The following is a 22841-nucleotide window of genomic DNA, read 5'->3' on the forward strand; positions in this document are numbered from 1 at the left end:
GTTTTTTATATGCTGTTAAATGTTCTAAGGAAGACAGCATACTCAGCTGTAGTTGTTGGATTGCTGGTTAATCAACTGACGTTTCTAATTTTGGCTTTTAAACAAGTATATGCATCTTCAGGTTTTCTTCTCTATTGAAATATTATTTTATTTTCCAGTTCTACAAGCACGTTGTACAGAGTGTTGAGAAATTCATTCAAAAGGTAAGTCAGTCATGGGTATTTTGTGTTAGCACTGAGAAAAATTTCCTTATTTTGGATTACAGAGTATTGAAAACTATTGAGTTTTAGGTACATATATGGATTAATGTTAGTTTATATCAGTTTTCAGTCACATTCCATTTCTGGGAATGCTGATTGTAACCCCTGATGCAGAAAGACAAATTACTTTGTCCTCATTTTATAGTTCTGATATGCTGTAAGCTGAATGACTGTGGATAGTGTCTTAGGACTACTTCTGTATGTATTCATATAATGTTAAAAGAGGCTGTCAGTGTAGCCCCTGTGAACAGCTAACAGCAAAAGAGTTGACAGTGGTTTGATGAGTGACAGTTGCTTTTGCTTTTCTGCCAGGTTTTCCCATAGATTTTAAAGCTGAAGGGAGGATGACCAGTCAGCCTCATCTTTTGTGTAGCAGGAGGTGTAGCATTTCAGTTGATGGTTCCTGCTAGTAATTTAAAACAAAATATTTATATGGCTAGACTGTAATTACTTTTTTGGAAGATGCAGTATTAATTTAAAGATTATGAATAACAAATAATTTTATTGCATTTTGTTTTGTTGCAACAGTTAATTATTCTTGGGTAAAACTGCATTTTTAGCTCCAGTTGGAAATGCATGGATTCCAATTTGTGAGTCTTTCCTCCTTGTCTGCCTTGTACCTGATTGTTCAGTTGATCATTTTGGTAATGAATTTCTTCTCCTGCTGTAAATAGGAGTAAATTATTATCAAATTGCCTCTTTATTGTGACAAACAAGCTAGAGAAGTTAGTCTGTTAATGTTGCAATTCTTCGGTGGTCCATTTTACAAAGCAGTCTAGATTGCTCTGTGTCAGTAACCTGTCTTCCTCATCAACTTTTTTTCCTTGGTGCCCAGTGTATGCTGCAGGGCCTTCTGGCAGTGATTGGGCAGTGTAAACAGGGTTCAGCTTCAGCTTGATGTTTTTAACAATGTCAGAACAGTTCATAAATGAATTATTTAGGTACTATCCATCCTGTGTGGAAAAGGTGTCATACATATGTTTCATGGTGGTAGTAAAGACTAGTAGTATACTTTACCATCACTGCTAGTGTTTTGTCAAGCAGTTGTCTTTTGGAGCATTGCTTCTGACTTCTTTCACCTCTAAGAAAAGGGATCAATATCCTCAGATCACTGTTTAATACTACAGTTGGACATAGAAGGATGAGAGGAGGTGTACATCCTATCCGTCTCTGATCAGTAGCACTTTGTAGTTTCATTTCCTGGAGTTAATCTGGAATTGTCCAACCTCCAAATACTGCTTTTTAGTTGCAGTGGCTGTGATTCACAGTTCTGTATTCAGAGGCGTGAGAGAAGATTTACCCTCTGGATGAAAGAGTGGCAGTTTTTCAGGAATTGGACTGGTTGGTTGTGACCCTTCCACAGGCTACTAAGAGAATGGGTTATCTTCACACGTGTGTTCGGTGTCCAGTACTATTTGGTGAGGGAGTTCTGCACCGTTCATTGGTGGTTAGAGAAGGCAGATATATTGATAACCTTGTTAATGATCACTCTGGATTAAATGTTTCACTTTGGTGGGCTTGATGTGTGTTTTTCAGTAGTTCACATGATTTAGTGAAACAACACAAATTATTAATAACATCAAATAGTAAGTTCTTATTTTAGTAGAATTGGAGTTAAGTAGATGAAAGCTAGCCGTTTTATATTTATGGACTTAAGGTGTATGTTTGGAACAGAATTTGGTTGTTTTTCTGGAAGCAATCACTTCAAGTTAAAGCTCAAGACTAGTGAATCTTCCATTAAAATCTGCCATAGGCTTGTCCAGAATGACGTCAGTGCCATCTCAGTTAGTTTACTGTTGATTCTTTACTACTCCAATATTTTCTTTCTTCAAAATTAATCTCATGAGGATACTGACACTTCAGGTGAAATAATTGCCTGTGACATTTTGTTTTGTGGCAGTGTTAACTCACTGTTCTGTTGTCATTTTGATTGACTTTTATTCTCTGTCAAAACATCACTTCAGGGGTCAAATGACCACATTTCATATATGTAAGGATATTCCCCTGTGAGAGCAAGACCTGAATAAATTCTTTGAGTAATCAAATTATCTCATTGCTCAGACTCATTCAGAAAATAAGTGAATATTTGTTGTGTAAAAGCTGTCTCATCTGAGATTAGGGATATGCAGGCTCACTGCCTCAGTTGTGATTCTTCTTCTTTAATTTTTTAATTTGTATTTTATTGTCTTTTATTTGTATCATCTGTATTATTATATTAACTATCATCTTATGCTTTCTATATGTGCCATGTTTTTAAATACTTCACGTAACATATTTGAGTTTTCTTATTAAGTATCTGTGGATTTTATTGATTTGAATATTGTGAGAAGCTGTATACCTGTCTACTCTGCATGCTGAATATCCTTATTTTTGGTAATAATTTAGCTAAAATTTCTGTAGCTACAGTACATTGAAGTGATTCTCTGAAGACAGTGTGTTATATCCAACTAGGTTTTAATTTTTGTAATTTTAAAAATGCAATTTATTCTTAAAAGGGTGCCACACACATTGTTAAAAATAAAGAATGCCAGACTTCAATACACTGAACCATGTTTAGAGCCTAAATAAATCCTTTATCAAGGTTGCAAATGTTAGCAAATCAGCACTTTTCGAAACAGGAAATTTGCATCTAGACTGTAATAAAATTAGTAGTCTGAAGAGGTTTTTTTGGCACTGTGTTAGAGATTATGAATTTAGTCTGTTGCATAATATGTTTATAGACTACCTAGATTCAGGGAGAGAATGGATTTGCTTTCCCATGTTTTCCACAGGACCTTGTATGATAAGTGTATACAACCAGTATTCATGTCATAGTATGTTCTGGTGATGACTTCATTATGATTTTGTTCCACTTTTCATTCTGTCTTAAAACTAGTTGCAATAGCCTGGTGCAATTAGTTTCCAATTAAAAGACAAAAATTTTAGCTTTAGTTGTTAAGAAAATAAAATTACTTAGGGTAAATAGTATTGTAGTTAGCAGATATGCTTTATAAATACCATGCCGTTTGTAAATTATGCACATTTTCCAGAGTTCTAAAATAAATATCACTGGTATATTCTCAGCCAAACATAAGTATCTTTAGTTCTGACAGAGGGATGATATACTGCACACTAATTACAAGGAGGTAAGATAAAGTAACAAATTGTAACTTTAATGTTGACTTTGATCATAAAGGACAAAAATATTTTAAATTATATTTACAGCTAGTCACAATATTATTAAGAATTTGGTCATGCATTATACTGTGCTCTTAAAATAGATATGTGCAGTTAAAAAGGATATTTGGGTCATGTGCTAATTTTTAATAGCTGTATTCTAAAAAGTTAATTTTTTCAGTCGTAGGAAATTGGTATTAAACCATTTACATATTTGCAGAATACATATAGATGTGATAATTTGAATGTTAAAGGTTAGCTGTTTTTGAGGGAGTTTGATTTTTCAGGACAATTTATTAAATAGAGAACATTTTAGTAATACTTTGACACATTTAAAAATTAGAGAGGACTGTTTGTATTTACTCTGAGAATGTTATGTTTTGTTATTTTTCACATATGCATATTTTAAATTATTATTCTTTGTAGTGCAAACCAGAATACAAGGTACCTGGTCTGTATGTCATTGACTCCATTGTGAGACAGTCCCGGCATCAATTTGGGCAAGAAAAGGATGTATTTGCTCCAAGATTCAGCAATAACATCATCAGCACTTTCCAGAACTTGTACCGTTGTCCAGGGGATGACAAGGTGAACCCACTTACAGATTTTTCTAATTAAACAATTTTTAGTATGTTAGCTATAAAGAATAAGGGTTTTGAACTCACTTTCTGCTTGCTAGAGTGGACCTAATTATAGACTTACACATTTATGTGTATGTCTTTAATTTTGCTTGTCTAAGTGTAAGGATGAGGGAAGATACATCCAGTTAGATTAATTAGACTTTTGGAAAGGTTTTCAGGACTGGGTGGATTTGAGTTAATGTATTTTGATAGGAGAAAATTAAATGGGCATGTGGTAGGACAGGGAGTTGTAGTCAGTCTTTTATTGTCTTCTTCCCATCTTCAGTGAGAAAATCAACGAGCAGGTTTGGTATAGTGTCAGGGAATAAAGATCTTTCTTGGTAGCAGTATCTTCAGTACAAGCTGTTGTGTTTTGGACTGAAGGAGCAATAGAAAAACAGAAAAGTATCTTAAAAGTTACCTTTCCTGTTATACTGAATCAACCAACAGCTGAATAAGGCCTGACTTGAATAGTTTGACCTAATAGTTCAGCTGTTCCCTTGGACCAGAGTAGTCAAGATTGCTACCAAATTATAATAGGTTGGCTGGAAATAGCAACAAGCGCAGGCAGTTAACTTCCTTCATATTTGTCACTGATCTTACAATAGCTAGAGTTTTTTCTTATTGAACTCAAAAATTACAAAAAGATGGAAAATTTGTGTAACAGTCAAGGATTGCCTTGTAAAACAGACTTTCAAAGAGGAAAGGCTCGCGTACTGTAATGCTGAATGGAAGCCTTTAGGAGGTTCTTTAAAGGAACTCTAAATTACATCTTCCATGCAATGAAAATTCAGCACTTCTCTCTATTAAAATATCTTCTTGGAGTTCTGGGCAAACAGACTTTTTTTCTTTGGTTTGAACACTGTGGTTAAGTACTCTATGCTCATGTTTTATAGAATTCAAATAATTAAACCATCTTCATGACAGCAAACACAAGATCCTATGAAGAACTTCCTGCTCTTTATAATACAACTAACATTTTTTTTTTTTTTCAAATAAGCGAGATATCTTTTTCTGTCACATACATTTGTATCCAATGCAAAATCATGCATTTTGGTAGAAGTGAAGCTTGGAAAAGAAAAAATTTGGGAGCAGATCAAAACAGTGGAATAGAAATGTAATAGAAATGCAGGCTAAACAATGAGTTACATGTGATGGAATTGTATGAATTCTTAATTTTGACTTTTTTTTTTTTTCCTTCCCTGAGATCCCATTTCTAAGTCCTACTATGTAATTTCAATAAACAAGGGATTGTGTTCCAGTTTAAACTTTTAAATTTCTCACTTCATCAAGAGAGCTTGCAAAAATATTGAGCTACTTTCCTAACAAAAGCATTTAATAGACTTATTAGTATATACCCATTTTTCAGTGCACGTAAATAATGTTGGTTCATAGGTGGATCAGAATTGCATTCATATATGTTGACAATAAAAGTTTAGGAGACTAATAATTCCTTGGCTATATTACTAGTAATACTTTAATATGCTTCCTTAAAATAATTTTCCTTCCATATTGTCTTCCAAGAGCAAAGGTACAAAAGCACCAGTTACATTTGTTTTGTTTTAATATATTTCATTTTCAATTGAGAGAAGACTGTCACTGTGTGCACAGTGTGTCTTTACTGTTGCCTAGGGTCAGCCTTGAATTCATAGCTTAGACATCTTTGATGTGACCCAGTATAACTGTTGTTACGGTTCTTACCATTTGTAAACCTGAATGTCCTTCAGTCTAGACAGATTAACATCACTAATTGATAATTCCGTAATTGGTAATAACAAGAAAGATAAGCATGACTCAGCTCTTTTGTTATCCTTTCTTCATTTTAGAGTAAAATTGTTAGAGTGCTAAATTTGTGGCAGAAGAATAATGTGTTCAAGAGTGAAATTATTCAACCTCTCTTGGATATGGCAGCAGGAATTCCTCCTCCTGTTGTGACCCCTGTCTTGCCCAGCACTACAGCTGCTATGAGCAACAATACACCAGGTAAACAAAAACAGGTTAAAACCATACTTTGAATCAAAACACTTACATCAGCTTTGGTATGTTGGCTGTTAACATGCTGAAAAATCTCACTGGTTTCCCTTAGACAAATCAAATGAATGCTAGAAAGAATTATATTGTAGCCAGCATCTAGATCAAGGAAACTGCAAAAACAAGAGGCAGCCTATTGTGTTTACTTTTCAACTGCGTGTTATTGCACTGCTACTCAAGCTGAATCTATAAGACCTAGTTTTGCACTCAAAGTTAAAACAGTAGATGACTGACAGACTTAAAACCCCACCACAGCACTTAATACAATCTGTGATAATTAGTGGTACCACAATTGAGAGAAATTGAAGAGAATACATCAGTAGCTTTTTACTGTCTGTAGGATTGAGCTTGCTGGATAATGTCAGACAGTGCTCCTTTACTTCTGGTGGTCAACAGACAATGATTTCAAGAGGAAAGAAACACATTGACAATATAACCTGCAGCCAGCGACATATGTCCCTCTCCCTCAGATCTGAAGTATGCGGGCCAGAAATCATGCTGGAGAATCATGTAGGCAAAAAAACTGCTCATGGTAACTCAAGTTACCAAACACTGACGTTGTTATATGTGCAGACTTGATCATTTTGTGCCATAAGCATCTTTCTTACTTGTGTTGGTAGTTGGTGGGGAACTGGCTTTTCAACTTTTTTCACTTTGTGAAGACTTCTTCATTAAAGGCTGGGATGTATGGGAAACTTTACATATATAAATTGTTTGTTGGCACATACAGACCTGCTTTTGTCACCCACCTTTTGCTGATCCCATGCTGAAAAGCAGTGAGGTAGACAAATCTACCTTATTTTTCATTGGTGTCTATAAATATATGAAAGTTCCAGTTTTTGGATTGGATTTACTGCATTTACTTGCTCAATATTTTTTATTTTTGTTAGTTTGATTACTTTAAATTGTTGAAATCATAGCTTTCCTCTAATGCTTTCTAAAATTCTGATGCAAGATGTCTTTTAAAACAGTAATGTAGTAATTTACATGTAGTGTTCATCGTTATATCTTTACTTCTGAGCTTAAAGCAGGAGTATTTGCAGGGATGGAGGATTCTTCTGGATTATGGCATGAAACTAATTATCAGATCGCTGATTTAGTCTCAGTGTTCCTCCTGAGAAAAAAAAAATGATAAAACAAGCAATCCTGATGAATCCAGCTGCTGCAGGGTGAAATTTTTAGTAGAATCATTAAGGTTTCTCCGGTGGATAAAGCGCAAATCCAGTAAATTCCAGACTAAGAGACGTTTCTGAATAGATTGCTAACCATTATCATTTGATATATATTGTTTCCACTAAATTGTTTGGATTACTGTGTAAAACCTATTTATTTTGCATTCGCCAGTGTTTTTTTAGTAGTCCCCATAGGTCAAAGCAAAGAGCTGTGAACTACACTTACACAAAGTAATCTTGGTACTTGAGGAATGTTGATATGAGTCTGTGTTATTTCTGTGCTCTATGTGTGTGTCAGAAAAATTATTTCAATTGATATTAATACAGTGCTTTCTCAGTATTTAATAACAGCGGGTTTTTTTTTTACTTTGCTAACACTATTTCTAAGTCTACGTGTTAAAATATTTTGTCATACTGTATTTTCTCTTTTTTAGGAACACCTGTGACTCCAGTTACTCCAGCCAACGTGGTGCAGAGTTTACCTGATCCTTGGGTATCTCAAATTGCTAATACAGATACACTTGCTGCTGTTGCACAGATTTTACAGAGTCCTCAAGGCCAGCAGGTAAATATTTTGTAGACAGTTACACTGTACGCTGTTTGAAGCTTTGTGTCTTTAAGGTACACTTAAGGAATGCTGCTTTCATGAGTATCTCTTAGTTTTGTGTCCAGTATCCATGTTAATTATCCCATTAGGTTGTTCATCACAAGTAAGTTCCAGGTAAGCTAAAACTTCCTGTTACCTTTTGTAACCAATCCTGTTTGTTCCTTAAAAGTATTGCAGAATGTGACTTCAAATAAGAGTCTATAATACATACTTTTCTATATAGTATTGCAGATGACTAGATCAAAAGCAGCATTAAGATTTCATGGATATAGGTATAAAATGGAATGCCAGTTTAAGCGTATTTCTTTGCTGGATGCCCCAAGAAGCTAAACATTTTACAGAGTCATATAATGAGAATGTGCTCGTCCTGGAAGTGCTTTGTGTGTTGATTCTTTTCTTTATATTTCCATCAGCTAAATACAGTTTTTCTTCTGCAGCATGCAAAAATAAGGTCTTAGAAGGGACTGTGTTCCTCGGTTTCTAAATGGTCAACTCAGAAAAGTGGCTTGTTGTGCAGTATGCATTGGACTGCTTGCCTTAACCCACAGCCACATGAATTGAGTGCACACAGTCAGCTTTCTGTAAAGATGTAGATCATAGGTTTTCATTTTATGCTACAACTCTGGCACCAACATAATTTTGGCATTACGATTTTTATTTGGAGTGAGGAATAGGATGGTTTACCTGCTAGGGTACTAAACAAAAATCCCGTGCATGCGAATGAGAAGCAGTCACCAGTGAGTTGTTACGAAGCACTGGTGCTGACAATAACAACTTTACTTAGTGAGATTGTTTTACAGTGTTCAGTTAAGCAGAGTTATCTGTAACTGTTCATAAGTCAAGTGGAGAGAGTATTTTCATATGATTTACGTTGAAAGAAGTTGATGGGTCATTGAAAAGCAGAGCAAAATGATTTTGTGTGATACTTTGTGAAATGTGGAGGAAATATAGTGGAATAGCTCTTAAACAAGGAAGGGATGTGAAGTGAGAATGGGAAATATATGGAAAGTAAGTAAAGTAGTTTTGAAGATTATTACCTAGAGAGTATTCTGAAAAATAGATAAGGATGAAGGAAAAGACAAAGATTATGAAGACGAGAAGGGAATTAGAGTTTTAAAGACAGCATATCACAAAGAAATAACATTTGAATATTTAGCTCAAAACGGTAAAATGAGGAAGAGAATGGATTATAGGAGAGGGAAAATGTAGTCTTAACCAGAAGCATGGAGACAGATGGTGTAAACAATAAATACGTACATGCAGATCTCTAGGATTGGTTGATGAACTGCAACATGTGCTTCCATCCTGTCCAGCTCTTTTCTCCCATCCTGTCCAGCTCTTTTCTTCCTGATCTCTAAGCCACTTCACCCCCTCCCCCAGCTCCAAAGTCCTTGATTTCATCTTAAGATTGTGTTTAATGGGTGAGAATAGATGCAAGGAAATTGAGAGTCTAGACATAGAATAGGGAAGAGTAAGAAAGATGTGACCAACAAGGATGTGAAAACAGCTAGAACGATGACTACTCAGGATTTTCCCACTCTAGGGCTTCCATCTCTGCTTCTTCAGTTTGATTCCTTCCTAGTCAGAGCAGCGCACAAGGTGGACCAGGCATATTTGCTCATCTTTTGTGGACCAGCCAGTGGAGGGGGGAGCTCTGCAACCTTGCCTATTGCAGTAATCAGTGAAAGCTATTGGTGAGGCAGAACAATAATTTAAGCATTTTCAGAGACTCTGCTGTATGAGGAGTCTGTACAGATGTTTTTAAAAATGGGAAGAGTTCTTCTATATTATCAGAGGGTAACTCTAAAACAATCTTGAAAAAATATCATACATTTTTAATGCATTGTGGAAAATAAGATGAACCCGATCAGCTTATGTAGTGTTTTTGGGGAGCCCTAGTAAGAAGGGAGAGATAGAATCCTGTAAGAGTTCAGTGGTGAACCCCATGAAGAGGTGGAATATGAACATAAAGTTAATCAGGGACTTATGTCAATATAGTTTGAACTACTTGGATTTCCTCAGCCTTTTTTCCAGAAATACTCAAAGATAAGGCTCCAGGGGTTTACCTTAAGGTAAATCTGTCCAAATTTATGGGAGCATCTCTGTTCGACAGATGAATAGATCTGTACATGGAAAAGCCTTTTATTTCCTCATTAGGACAGCTCCTTTTAAAAACGATGCACAAATAGGAAGTTAGAGTAAGAAAGTAAAGATACACCAGGCGATTGAATTGTACATTTTTTTTCTTAAAAAACTATAGAATATGTTCTCATTTTCTTCATTTTCCTGCTCTAGATTTGAAGGAAGAAACTTTTAGGGTACCCTGACATACTCTGATGAAATGTCTTATGTGTCCATTCACTAGACTTCCGAAAGTTCTTTCTCTGATAATATTTAGTACTCATACCAGTATAATCCTAGACCTCTCCTGAGTTGTGAGTGGAGTTGTTTAAACAAGCAAACAAACCACCCCAACCACCACAGCACACTCCAAAACTATTTTAAAAAAATATTTGAAACACCCAGCACTGTTTTAAAATATTTTTTTAGCATCTGTCTTTTGGCATTGCCCCTACTTTGTTTTTACTGTAACATACTTTGTTGTTACTATTGATCTGTTGCCCCAGAGCTGCTGCTTCTGGTTCAACATTGCATGTAGGCAATTTTTGTTCTAAGATAGTGCTACACAGAGCCCAAAGTCTGTGCCATTGCAGGAAGTAAAATTATATTCCCAGTTCCTGGTTAGTTTGCTTTTTATGTTTTGTTAGCATAGCAAGAGAATTGCATTCTGTCAGTGCAAACCTGGGTTTTAGCATGAGATTTTCCTTGTGACTGATCCAGAGACTCTAGGACAAGCTCTTCACATAGACATACCGCATCAACTTGAAGTGGAGCTTTCAACAGTGCAAGCAACAGTGCGTGCAGCCAGTGCAACACAAATGTTGTTGCAGCATGCAGTTGTTCCTAGTATAGGTGGGCCCTTAGGAAGCTGGAGTAGGCTAACAGATTGTTTTCAGGTCAGAAGGAATGAAACTGGAGAAGCAGAAGAGGGGGAACCCCTAGAAAAGCAGGAAATCCTGACTGGTGACTGGTCATCAGAGCAAGTTAGGAGGAGGAAGCATCTGCATGTCTTATCAGCCACAGAAAACAAATTAGCCAGTAAGTGGGAACAAAATTTGCTGTAAGTGAAAACAAATTAAGATGAAGTAATAGCCATAGGTTAGGTGATACTGATTCCTGAGGTTTTTTTTCCATAGTTGGAAGAGGAAGAGGCTAGTTTGGTTTTTGGTTTGTTGTTGTGTTTTGGTTTTGGTTTGTTTTTAATCTTGTTTAATGGGTTTGTTATCTTTTCTCTTCTAGCTTCAGCAGTTGATACAGACACTGCAGATACAGCAGCAGAAACCCCAGCCTTCACTACTTCAAGCCCTGGATGCGGGTCTTGTCGTTCAGTTACAGGCCCTCACAGCACAACTTACAGCTGCAGCTGCTGCTGCTAACACACTTAATCCGCTGGAACAGAGTGTCTCTTTTAATAAGGTAGAAGTAGAATAATAGAAGTTTAAAGAAATATTTATTGTTAAAATACAACTAAGTGAAAGAGTTGTCTTTTGGATTTTACGGTTTGCTTTAGAGATATTTAAAATACATTAATATAAGTGTGGCCAGCAGGTTGAGGGAGGTGATTCTGCCCCTCTGCTCTGGTGAGACCCCACCTGGAGTACTGTGTCCAGTTCTGGAGCCCCCAACTCAAGAAGGATATGGATCTGTTGGAGAGGGTCCAGAGGAGGGCCACGAAGATGATGAGAGGGCTGGAGCACCTTTCCTATGAGGACAGGCTGAGAGAGCTGGGGCTGTTCAGCCTGGAGAAGAGGAGGCTCTGGGGAGACCTAAAGGTCTCCTAAAGGAGGCCTACAGGAAAGATGGGGAGAGGCTGTTCAGTATGGCCTGTTGTGACAGGATGAGGGGTAATGGTTTTAAAATAGAGAGAGATAGATTTAGATTAGACATTAGGAAAAAATTTTTTACACTGAGGGTTGTAGAACTCTGGAACAGGTTGCCCAGAGAGGTGATGGATGCCTCATCCCTGGAAATGTTCAAGGCCAGGCTGGATGAGGCTCTGAGCAACCTGATCTGGTTGGAGATGTCCCTGCTCCTTGCAGGGGAGTTGGACCAGATGACCTTTAAAGGTCCCTTCCAACCCTAACCATTATGTGATTCTATACTATAAAGTGCTCTATCTTGAGAATTTAAAAATTGTCTAGAGAGAGTAGTATGAATGAAAATATTAGTTTTATATGAGTTTAGGGCTAAATGACATTTCATAGAATCTCTAAAGTTGGAAGGGACCTAGAAGAGTCAGTGTGTGTGAAGATGGATTTGATATAGCAAAGCTAAGCCATTGTTACATGTTATTCTTCACCCTTTGTAACACAGCCGTGAGAGTTGAACATCTTGTATTTCACCTTCCTGTGTTTATTATCTGAGGTAGGAGATGGTTTCTTATGAGGTAATGAAAGGGAAAACATGCCGAAGTTTATATACGCTGTTTTCCCGAAAGAGTAAAATGTGATTCAGCTTGTAATTTTCTTATAAATACCAAGGAAACTTCTAATCTTAGCTATAGTGGTAGTAAGTGAAGAAATAAATTTTTGACTGTAGTTAAAACTAAGCATGTGACACTTTTTAAAGGATATAAAAATGTAAAAACAAACAAACCAACCTTGTAGATAGAGAAATAGTGTGTGTGTTGCAACATATGTGCCTATCTTAAAAAAAAAAAAAAAAAAAGAATGCAGGAATTTAAGACTAATATAGTTGAATGTCAGGTAGCGATAACCATGCTGACAATTACCGTAGTAGCGGTATAATATTGGTAGAATAAAAAAGGAAGAACTTCTACTCAAAGTTTAATAAATAAATAAGTCTTGTTCTGTTATTTTTGGAAGAAACATCTCTGTAGGTAATACCTGTAGGATCATCCTGGAGTGAATAAATAATAATAAGGGCATCAGAGAAGCAAACCCCCTTTTTTTTCCTAACCCAGATAATCTCTCTTTCAGACAATTAGCTGCTCAGAACTTGATAATTGCTGACTTAAAGTTTTAGGACCACGTATCTTACATTTCTAGAATTTGAATAGCTAAACTCAGATCTCTGAAATAATAAAGAATTGTCATTACTAATGAAAGTAATGCAGCTGTAAAAATAAGTCAGGAAGAAAATGACCTGGACTTATGCTGTATCACAGCTATAACCATCACATCACTGGTAATCAATGCATCAGTTAATGGGGACTGCCTCAGTATTTAGATACAAAAAGTAATCAAGAATATGGCATTGTATTGTGGTTTACTCTGTAGAGTTCAATTCCAGCATTTGTATGGATAGGTGTACTTACAGGTATGGCTGTCTTGAATGTTGGACAACTATACTGGAGCAAATGGAAAGAACTGGCATTCTGATGAGATGTTTATATACCTTGAGTGAGTTCAGCCTGATGCTCTTTAGTTAGTTTATACCAGTAATAGTATACAGGAGTCTTGTTGTCATGAAAGTTATCAGCAGAGTGAATGTACGTGATTGTAATTTCTGGAACTTCGAACGTAAGTGTTGTGGAAGGAATTCTACAAGCTTCAGTAGGTACATAGTGTTGATTTGTTCTTATACGTTGTGGAAGAGTTGTGTTTATAGTATGTGATCTGTACCTCAGTTCTGCATTAAACGAGTTAGATTATAATACATCTCAAATTCTGGTTACCTGGGACATGGAGAAGGCTAAGGTACTCAATGACTCTTTTGCCTCAGTCTTCACTGATAAGGGCTCTTGTCCCACCACCCAAGCTGTAGCAGGCGCAAGCAGGGACTGCAAGGATGAAGAACCGCCCGCTGTACTCGAAGAGCAGGTTCGGGATCATCTGAGGAACTTAAAGGTGCACAAGTCCATGGGACCTGATGAGATCCATCCGCAGGTCCTGAGGGAACTGGCGGATGAAGTTGCCAAGCTACTGGCCATCATGTTTGAGAAATCGTGGCGGTCTGGTGAGGTCCCTGATGACTGGAAGAGAGGGAACATAACCCCAATTTCTAAAAAGGGGAACAAGGAAGACCTGGGTAGCTACAGGCCAGTCAGCCTCACCTCTGTGCCTGGCAAGGTCATGGAGCAGATTCTCCTGGAAATCATGCTAAGGCACATGGAGAACAAGGAGGTGGTTGGTGACAGCCAACATGGCTTCACCAAGGGCAGATCATGCTTGACCAATTTAGTGGCCTTCTATGATGGGGTGACAGCATCGGTGGACAAGGGACGAGCAATGGATATCATCTACCTGGACTTGTGCAACGCATTTGACACTGTCCCGCACAACATCCTTCTCTCTAAACTAGAGAGACATGGGTTTGATGGACGGACCACTCGGTGGATAAGGAGTTGGCTGGATGGCCGCACTCAGAGTAGTGGTTAATGGCTCAATGTCCATGTGGAGACCCGTCATGAGTGGCGTCCCTCAGGGGTCCGTGCTGGGCCCGGCCCTGTTCAGCATCTTTGTCAGCAACATGGACAGTGGGACAGAGTTTACCCTCAGCAAGTTTGCTGATGACACCAAGTTGTGTGGTGCCGTCGACATGCTGGAAGGGAGGGATGCCATCCGGAGGGACCTTGACAGGCTGGAGAGGTGGGCCTGTGCCAACCTCATGAAGTTCAACCAGGCCAAGTGCAAGGTCCTGCACCTGGGTCATGGCAATCCCAGGCACAAATACAGGCTGGGCGGGGAATGGATTGAGAGCAGCCCTGAGGAGAAGGACTTGGGAGTGCTGGTGGATGAGAAGCTCAACATGAGCAGGCAATATGCTCTTGTGGCCCAGAAGGCCAACCGCACCCTGGGCTGCATCAAGAGAAGCGTGGCCAGCAGGTAGAGGGGGGTGATTCTCCCCCTCTACTCTGCCCTGGTGAGACCCCACCTGGAGTACTGTGTCCAGTTCTGGAGCCCCCAGCATAAGAAGGACATGGACCAGTTGGAGAAGGTCCAGAGGAGGGCCACGAAGATGATAAAAGGGCTGGAGCACCTCTCCTATGAGGACAGGCTGAGAGAGTTGGGGCTGTTCAGCCTGGAGAAGAGGAGGCTCTGGGGAGACCTGATAGCGGTCTTCCAGTACCTCAAGGGGGCCTACAAGAAAGATGGGGAAAGGCTGTTCAGCAGGGCCTGTTGCGATAGGACAAGGGGTAATGGTTTTAAAATAGAGGGGGGTAGATTTGGAGTGGATATTAGGAAAAAATTTTTTACACTGAGGATTGTATAACACTGGCACAGGTTGCCCAGAGAGGTGGTAGAAGCCTCATCCCTGGAAGTGTTCAAGGCCAGGTTGGCTGAGGCTCTGAGCAACCTGATCTAGTTGGGGATGTCCCTGCTTCTTGCAGGGGCGTTGGACTAGATGACCTTTAAAGGTCCCTTCCAACTCTAACCATTCTATGATTCTATGATTCCTTGTTCAGTGTTCTGCAGCATCGCTGTAAATGAGCTGATAATGTAAGCCTTGTTAGTCCATTGAGGCTTTTACTCAAAGGTTATTTAGACTGCTTTGCAGAAACAACATGTTGTTTTAGAATTCCCTTTTTTGTTTCAGATTTAGTGTTAGCACTACCATACCTATTTGCTCCTTTTTCTTAGGTTTGAGAATTTCTGAATCTAGGTATTGCAGAAGAGTACATATTAATATATATCTGTTCATGGGCAATCTTAGTTTTGCAGTGATAAGTTTGGAGAGTAGTAATTTTCCTTACTTTTTAAAATGGTTTCTCAGCACCAATATCATCTGCTACTTCTCAGTAGCTGAAGACCATGAGTCATAATGGTATAATTCTCTTTACTAGACTCTTTACTTCCATTTTATTATATAATGGTATAATTTTTTACTAGACATGGCAGCCTTAACAAACAAAGTGTTTAAAAAGCAGTATTTACTTCTCTGGGAAGCAGCTACAGCAGTGTTTTAGTCTGAATCAGGAGCATGCTTTTGAGATTAAACTTCTGATTGTTTGCATATAACACACATCGTTTCACAGTGCTGAGCAATCTTGAATGCAAGAATTAGATTCATTTGGATTAAGCTCAAGCAAAAGATATGCTGCACTTACTAATGAGGACTCATTTGACAGGGCCAGACTGGAGCTGCTTCAAAGTAACTAGTAACAAAGTCCAGGTAGCATGCCCAAATAAAATAAAATAAAAACTGTAAACCAGATTTTTTTAAGAGGAAACGTTTTGGGATTGCTTGCTTCCTGACAGCAAATCTAGATCATCTTCTTCTTCTTAGTAATCTTCTAGGATGCTCTCAAGTTCTGTAGTTTTTGTATGCATTTTAAAGAGCTTGCAGTAGTTTTGTATTTAACATAAAATGCCTCAATTGCAGGTGACGATACTGTTAGAGATACGAGTGTCAAAAACCAAGGTGTCAGAACGGTACAATGAACAGCAACACTAGACTGTTAACGGTCTTTGTTTGAGTACCAGACATACAGTTGCTTGATCTCTAGGGTTCTGGTCTTTATAAGAAAATAAGTTGTTAACAAGTATACCTAAAACAACAGTGCATGAGCCAGCAGAGTACCCTGGCCGCAAAGAGGGCCAACAACATCCTGGGCTGTGTGAACAGGAGTATAGCCAGCTGATTGATGGAAATGATTGTCCCATCTAGATATCCCATCTACCCTAGACTGTATCTAGCATATCACATCCAGTTTTGTTGCTCCCATACAGGAAAGATATTGACAAACTGGAGTGAGTTTAGTGGAGGACCACCAAAATTATCAGGACTGGAGCACTTTCTCTCTGAGGGACTGGAGCTGGTTCAGCCTGGGATAAAGGCAGGCTTGGGGGAGACCTAACAGCAGCCCCCCCAGCACCTACGGGAAGGTCATCAAGAAGATGAAGTCAGCATAGTGACAGGATTATAGTCAACAGACAGAAATTGAAATGAAAGAGTTTGGAGTGGGTATAAGGAAAACCTTTTTTTCTCATGAGAACTGTTAAACACTGGAATAGGTTACTTGGAAAGATTGTGCAGTCTCAGTTGTTGGAAACTAAGATGTTTCCAAGCCTCAACTGGATAAAGCCCTGAGTAACCTGATCTGAGCTCCCAGCTAAGTTCACTGTCAGCAGAAAGTTATACTGGGACCTGTTGAGGTCCCTTTCAACCTGGACTGTCCTGTGATCCTAAGATTTATGAAGAACGGAGTAGAAGAATGAGTGTCATCAAGTTGAAGAAGTATTCTTACCTAAGGTACAGTCACCAGTCCTGAACATCTTAAAAAGCTGCATCAGCAAAATTAGATAAGCTAGCCGTTCCTGAAAGCAGTAATTAGTAATACTGAGTAGTTTGTGTAGAAGGCACTGAACAGACTTGTGATGGAGTTTAGAGAATGGAGGATGGGACCATGATGTGAATATAGAAATACTTACATGGTTGCAGGCGGTGTCCAAAAGACAAATGTTCTGAGTATCCATCTTTTTTTTTTTTTTTTTAAACCACCTGTTTTTAATAAATTCAGCTGTTCTTCCAGTCCTTTGTTTTCAAGCTCTTCAGTCTCCATAGTATCTTGTGGTAATAAGTTGCAGAAATTAATATGCATTACATGAAAACTTCCTTTCTTTTCTCAACATCAAATGTGCGTGTTTTGTGATCTTGCTACCTGACTATATTCTTGTGTTATGGTAAAGAAAATTTTTTTGATCAACATTTCCTATATATTTATGTCCTATTACTTTAATTTCTGAAGAGAATATCCTGATCCTTAAGATGCATTTTGTTTCCTTTGGAATAAAATGCTTTTTTTCATGTCTTTAATCATTCCTGTTGCTTTTCCTGAACATATTATCTTCTCAGGTAATCAAAGTAACAGGTGGAGCATTTATGGAAAATCCTGTACTTGTATATGCGTGTGTGTTGTGGGTTAACCTAGGTATCCTAATATTCAATTTATTTTAATTTCTGTAGCGTTATTGTAGAAAATATTCTGTTACAATTTCTTTAAAAATCAAGATATTCCAATTCAGCTTTTTCCCTTTAATATCTATGTTTTTTAAAACAAATTTAAACAAAAGTCATACTGCATTTTTGCTTATCTTCACTGGAAGTTCTTTGGTTTTCTCTGACCTCAGTTTAACTAAATATTTTTTTTACATATCGTAAATTGTTGACTACTTTCAGTTTGTTCCTTTTCTCAGATGTTTAAATACTACATATTCTGTTATCTTCCTTTCTACTTTGTCATGATGGAAAATACATGATTAAGAATAATAATATTTTAAAGATAGGGTGTTTTTCTAAAATGCAAGGTTTTTTTCAGAGCAGCAGTGTATTGCAAATGCTTTACTTGAAAATATCCTAACAATATGAAAAAAAAAATGACTGCCACCTTACTTTAAAGGAATTAGATACGTATGGTGAAAGCTATTCTGGATTTTAGCACCTCATCTCACGTAGGCTTCATGGTCTATGTTTCTGCTGTGTTTTGCCAGAGATATATTCAGTTCTGCTATCATATATGTCGGATTATTTCATTGGGAAAATAGCTCAAAAATTTTTTGATTGATCAGTCTCTTAGCTTATCTTCTTGCTGTACTCCAGTAATTTGAGAGTAGATAGAGCATCTTGAGAAAGAAAATAGGCTGGTGAATCATCATGGCTTTTTACTGGAGACATTTTTTCTTTGGTATTTCAAAATGACTGCCCTGTGTTCTCATCGTCTTGGCTTTTTATTCCAAGACCAGAATTTGAGAAGAAGTTACGGCGCTTTGTAGTGCAGCATTAACTCTTGCTTTTAAGAAGACTTCCAAGGTGTAAAGATGGATGAATGGATGTGGGTTTAGTAGCACTGCTCTATCAATTAATAGTTACAGAAAAAAAGACCCATCTCAGTGACAAATAACATTTGTTGTATTTCTTCATGCTTGTTCTTTAGTTTTCTCTTCAAGAAAGTAAAATGCTACTGAAATACTTCTGGATTGTTTAAAAATTAATAAACAAACCAAACTTTTTTAGTTCAGCAAAACTACAGCGTAGACATCTTTACAGATAAAAACAAAGTTTATCCAAGTTTTTGTTTTTCCTTGTCAGATATCTTTCTTTTTATCCATCTGGAGGCTTATTCCTCTTACATGATAACTGCTTGCTTTGATTTTTTGCAGACTGTGTTTTCAAGGAGCAGTATATCTGAAGGAATTCAGGTTGTCTAAATGACACGTGTATGTGAAAATACAGTAATTCTGTGTGAAGTAATGAAGCTGTAGGTCTTCTCTTGATATGAGCAGAGCAGTTTGCTGATTGCCAATGGATTGAATAGTTGGCCTCTTCATAGTAATTTCTTCTAATTAAAGGTATCATTACAAAAAATTATTCTTTATTTAAGCCTTCCTCCAAACTAGCTGTTATTTACTATGGAAAGAACATGTGGTTGCAGTTGTAATAGTAGCTAGAGCTCAAGAAAGCCATGGACAAAATTTGGTATTTGATGCATTCAAGAGTTTGGTAGCAATAGCAGTATGACATTTAATTTTCTATCCAGGTTATTTGCAATCTTTTTTTTTTTCCTAACATTGAGAAAGAAGAGCATTTTTATTTTGGAAAGTAAATATGTGTAAAAGGATATATAAGGAGTATTCAGTAATGCTTATTTTGCTTTCTCCTAGAAGCTGATGGACAGGTTTGACTTTGGGGAAGAATCTGAACAAAATGAAGAGCCTAAAAAGGAAACTCCCACTTCCCAACTGTAAGATCAAGCTATGTTTTTTATGGAAAGTGCTGAAATTTGCCTGACACCAGTTGAATGTTAGGTTTAAATAGTAAGGAAAATGTCTTTCAGAGCATAGGTGTACTAAAAGAGTAGGAAGGGAAAAGACTGTTTACTGCATTAATGAAACATACGCATTAATGAAACATTTAGTATAAGTCTGTGTGCCAGAAGTTTTCTCAACTTCATCTTAAAGTTCGCACATTCTTTGCTTTGTTAGTTATATTCCTAGTGTTAGTGTGATAATGATAACAGAAAATGGAACTAGCTACATTGTCTTCATTGTTGTACATTTTTAGTTAAACTTGAAACTCAGTTATGAAGACCTATTTACCAACTGTTTAAACCAAGAGAAAAACTGTTGGTTTTTTTGTTTGAATTATTTCATTTTAGGCCTTTAGTACCAGAATCTGTGAACAACTCACTTTTTCACCAACTAGCTGAACAGCTACAGCAACAAAATTTAGAACATCTCCGACAACAGCTTCTTGAGCAACAGCAGCCTCCAAAGGTAAGTACTCCATCTTGTGGCTATCTTGATAGTTATATTCTCCACTGATTAAAAATTCATACTCTACTTCTGGACAAAAAAAATGTCTTGTAACTGACACTTATCTTGTAATGAAAGTCTTTGTCACTAGCTAATCATCTAATAGAAGCTTGCAGAGTAAGTAGAGTAAGTGGAAGAAAGTGCTTAAAGCAGAAAAAAAATTACAATCAAATGTATGAGATGTACATTTTGCTTCTCTTGAGGAAGAGTACCCTTTAGCTGAGTTACAGACTGACTATGATTTGGTTGTTCAGTTCTTTATGTAGGGGAAAAAAGCTTTTTCCCTACTGTCTGAAAGAACATGAGCACTGAAGTGATTATGCTCCTGTCTGTGAAGGGAGAGCAGTGTGCAAGCTGCTGCTACAGAACCATCAAGAGGACAGAATAGAAATTGCAGATAACTTTAGTTTCCCCTACCAGGCTTGTAAGTCTTGGCTAATAAATGTCTCATTCTGTTGAAAAATCTGAGCTAAAGAATAATGTCACATATTTCCTGATAAATGCTTAATTAAGAACTGATTCTCGAGACGACCCAAGATTCCTTCTTAACTATGTGAATTGAGTCCTGTCGACTCTACATTGAAGTAAATTGGCTTATTTCTTCGGAAGTTAGTCCACAGTATTTAGCTGCTCTTTTACCCTCCTGATCCCAATTCCTGATCCCATTAGAAAAGTTTATTCTGTCTTGATACTGACCAGATATAAAGTGGACTTACTGTAAAGTATTTGGATCTAGTTTCACAGTAAAATTCAAAATCTTAGATTCTAAGAAAATGTAGCACCACAAACTTAAACATCTGTTGGGGATTTTAGTTTAACCTGTGCAAAGGTGCAGTTGCTCAACTTTCAATCAAGAACATAATTTCAATTTTGAATTTGTGACTTTGAGTTTTTAATTGTTTAGAAAATTAGTAATTTAACTTTTACTAGATACTGTGTTGTTATTCTACTGTTTTATTTTACTATGTTTTATTTTCATTTCTCATTTAAGTGCAGTAACTGAGAAAGTCTGTACAAAAAAGCTACAGACTAAGTAGTTTGTGATGTTGGTGGTTATCTGGCAATTTCTGGCTTTAAACACTAAAAAATGTTGTGAAGAAATACGACTTTGAAGAGTGGAGCTGTTTTAGGAGCTTTTCGTGTGACATACCTAAAAGTAACTATCTAGTTTGAAAAAAAAAAAAAAATGCTCAATACATACCTTATTGTAAAATAAGCAGAATTAGAGTCTAGTTTAATCTATGAAAATATTACAGTACATTTATGGGTAGAATATTCATATGACTGACCCCTTAGTAACTGATTTTCTGTTCTGAGTCCAAAAGTTGTTTCACTTCAAGTCCACTGAGCATCTTATCCAGTCAGTACGGAGAGGAAGTTTCATTTTCACCTTGATAGCAGCTGAAAGATACAGACTTCTGCTGGAACTACTCTGTAATGACTGCAAGGTGTTATGAGGAACATTTTCTTTAATTCCATGTTTAAGCATCAGTGAGAAAGATTAAGGGAAAGCGAGGGAAAGATAAAATACAAAACAATTATTAAACATCCGATTAGGAGCAGAGGGGAGGACAGGAGACAGACGGGAGGAACAAGAAGAAATGTAGGAATTGATATCAGGAAACAGATTGTTGAAGAGTAATTAAATTTAAGGAAAATGAGATAAAACAGATAATGTTAGAAGGCAAATGCATTAACTGAATTACAGTAGAATTTATTTTTTTTCTGCAAACTGTCATTATGAAGTCTTTAAAAATATGAAGATAAAACAAAAAAAAACCCCAAACCCTTGGTAATACATATCATTCTGCTAACTTTCATCTCCTGGCAGATTAAATACCTAGCATTTGTTTAATCAAAGTGAAAATGTAGTGAGAATCACTGAAATGTTTCCCTGCAATACTGGATTATAGGTTTAAAATCACTTGTCAAAATTGTCCTGATAGCATTTCTGAGTATTTTCATTGCATTTCTTGTATTTCTTGAATTTCTTTCGTATCTTACAGATACTTACTCCAAATCTGTACTTTCAGTCCAATGTACAGGCCATTATAATTTTTTCTTTAGCGATCATTTACATTTTTTAATTTTGATTTTTTTCCAGAACTGCTTGTTTTGGTAGGTCTCTTGTATTTGACATGCTGACATAAATAACACACCACCCTTCCTTGTCTTGGAGTAATTACTTGTCTTAAATCACGCACTCTAAGAAAGTTTGGAGTTAAATGTAAATTTTTTAACTAGTTCACTAGGTGTTGCAAATATTTTCATTATATTAATAATAACATATAATTTATTAATGCATAGGTGGCCAATGGGTATATTCCAGTGTCACTGTATATATATTGCTGCCATCACTGTTGTTCATCCTATGAGTTTTTGTTTTGAAGCCAGCTGAATTAAGCAACAAATAGTGTACTTTTTTTTTATTCAATAAGTAGATAGTAATTTTTTTTTTTCATAGTCAGGAATATTAACTATTTCAAGGTTTTTATATTTAAGGATGATGCAAGAAAAGGAATGGAATGGAGTGATATCCAGTTCAGCTTTCATATTAATGGAAAGTGGGAAAATAAGAGAAACTTGATTAATAGTTTTTCAGATATATTTGAACAATTATTTCATGTAGTATTACATTTTGACACTGTAGGCATTTTGAC

The 22841-nt window shown here is 36.9% G+C and overlaps 1 protein-coding gene across 4 annotated transcripts in view; it reads left to right on the forward strand.

Moving 5' to 3' along the window:
- Positions 1-22841, forward strand: part of SCAF8 (SR-related CTD associated factor 8) — a 171319-nt gene that overhangs the window by 24395 nt on the left and 124083 nt on the right. For 3 of the 4 annotated variants that reach the window (XM_086743406.1, XM_086743404.1, XM_086743403.1), the window contains exons 3-9: positions 159-203; positions 3843-4004; positions 5863-6019; positions 7674-7804; positions 11207-11383; positions 19531-19610; positions 20025-20142. In XM_086743406.1, coding sequence (XP_086599532.1) covers positions 159-203; positions 3843-4004; positions 5863-6019; positions 7674-7804; positions 11207-11383; positions 19531-19610; positions 20025-20142 — 870 coding nt within the window. The remainder of the gene's footprint in view (positions 1-158; positions 204-3842; positions 4005-5862; positions 6020-7673; positions 7805-11206; positions 11384-19530; positions 19611-20024; positions 20143-22841) is intronic. The other variant, XM_086743407.1, reaches the window with a different exon arrangement.

The sequence above is a fragment of the Chlamydotis macqueenii genome, chromosome 3 (genome assembly GCF_036417535.1).
Source record: "Chlamydotis macqueenii isolate bChlMac1 chromosome 3, bChlMac1.mat, whole genome shotgun sequence".
Classification (NCBI taxonomy): Eukaryota; Metazoa; Chordata; class Aves; order Otidiformes; family Otididae; genus Chlamydotis; species Chlamydotis macqueenii.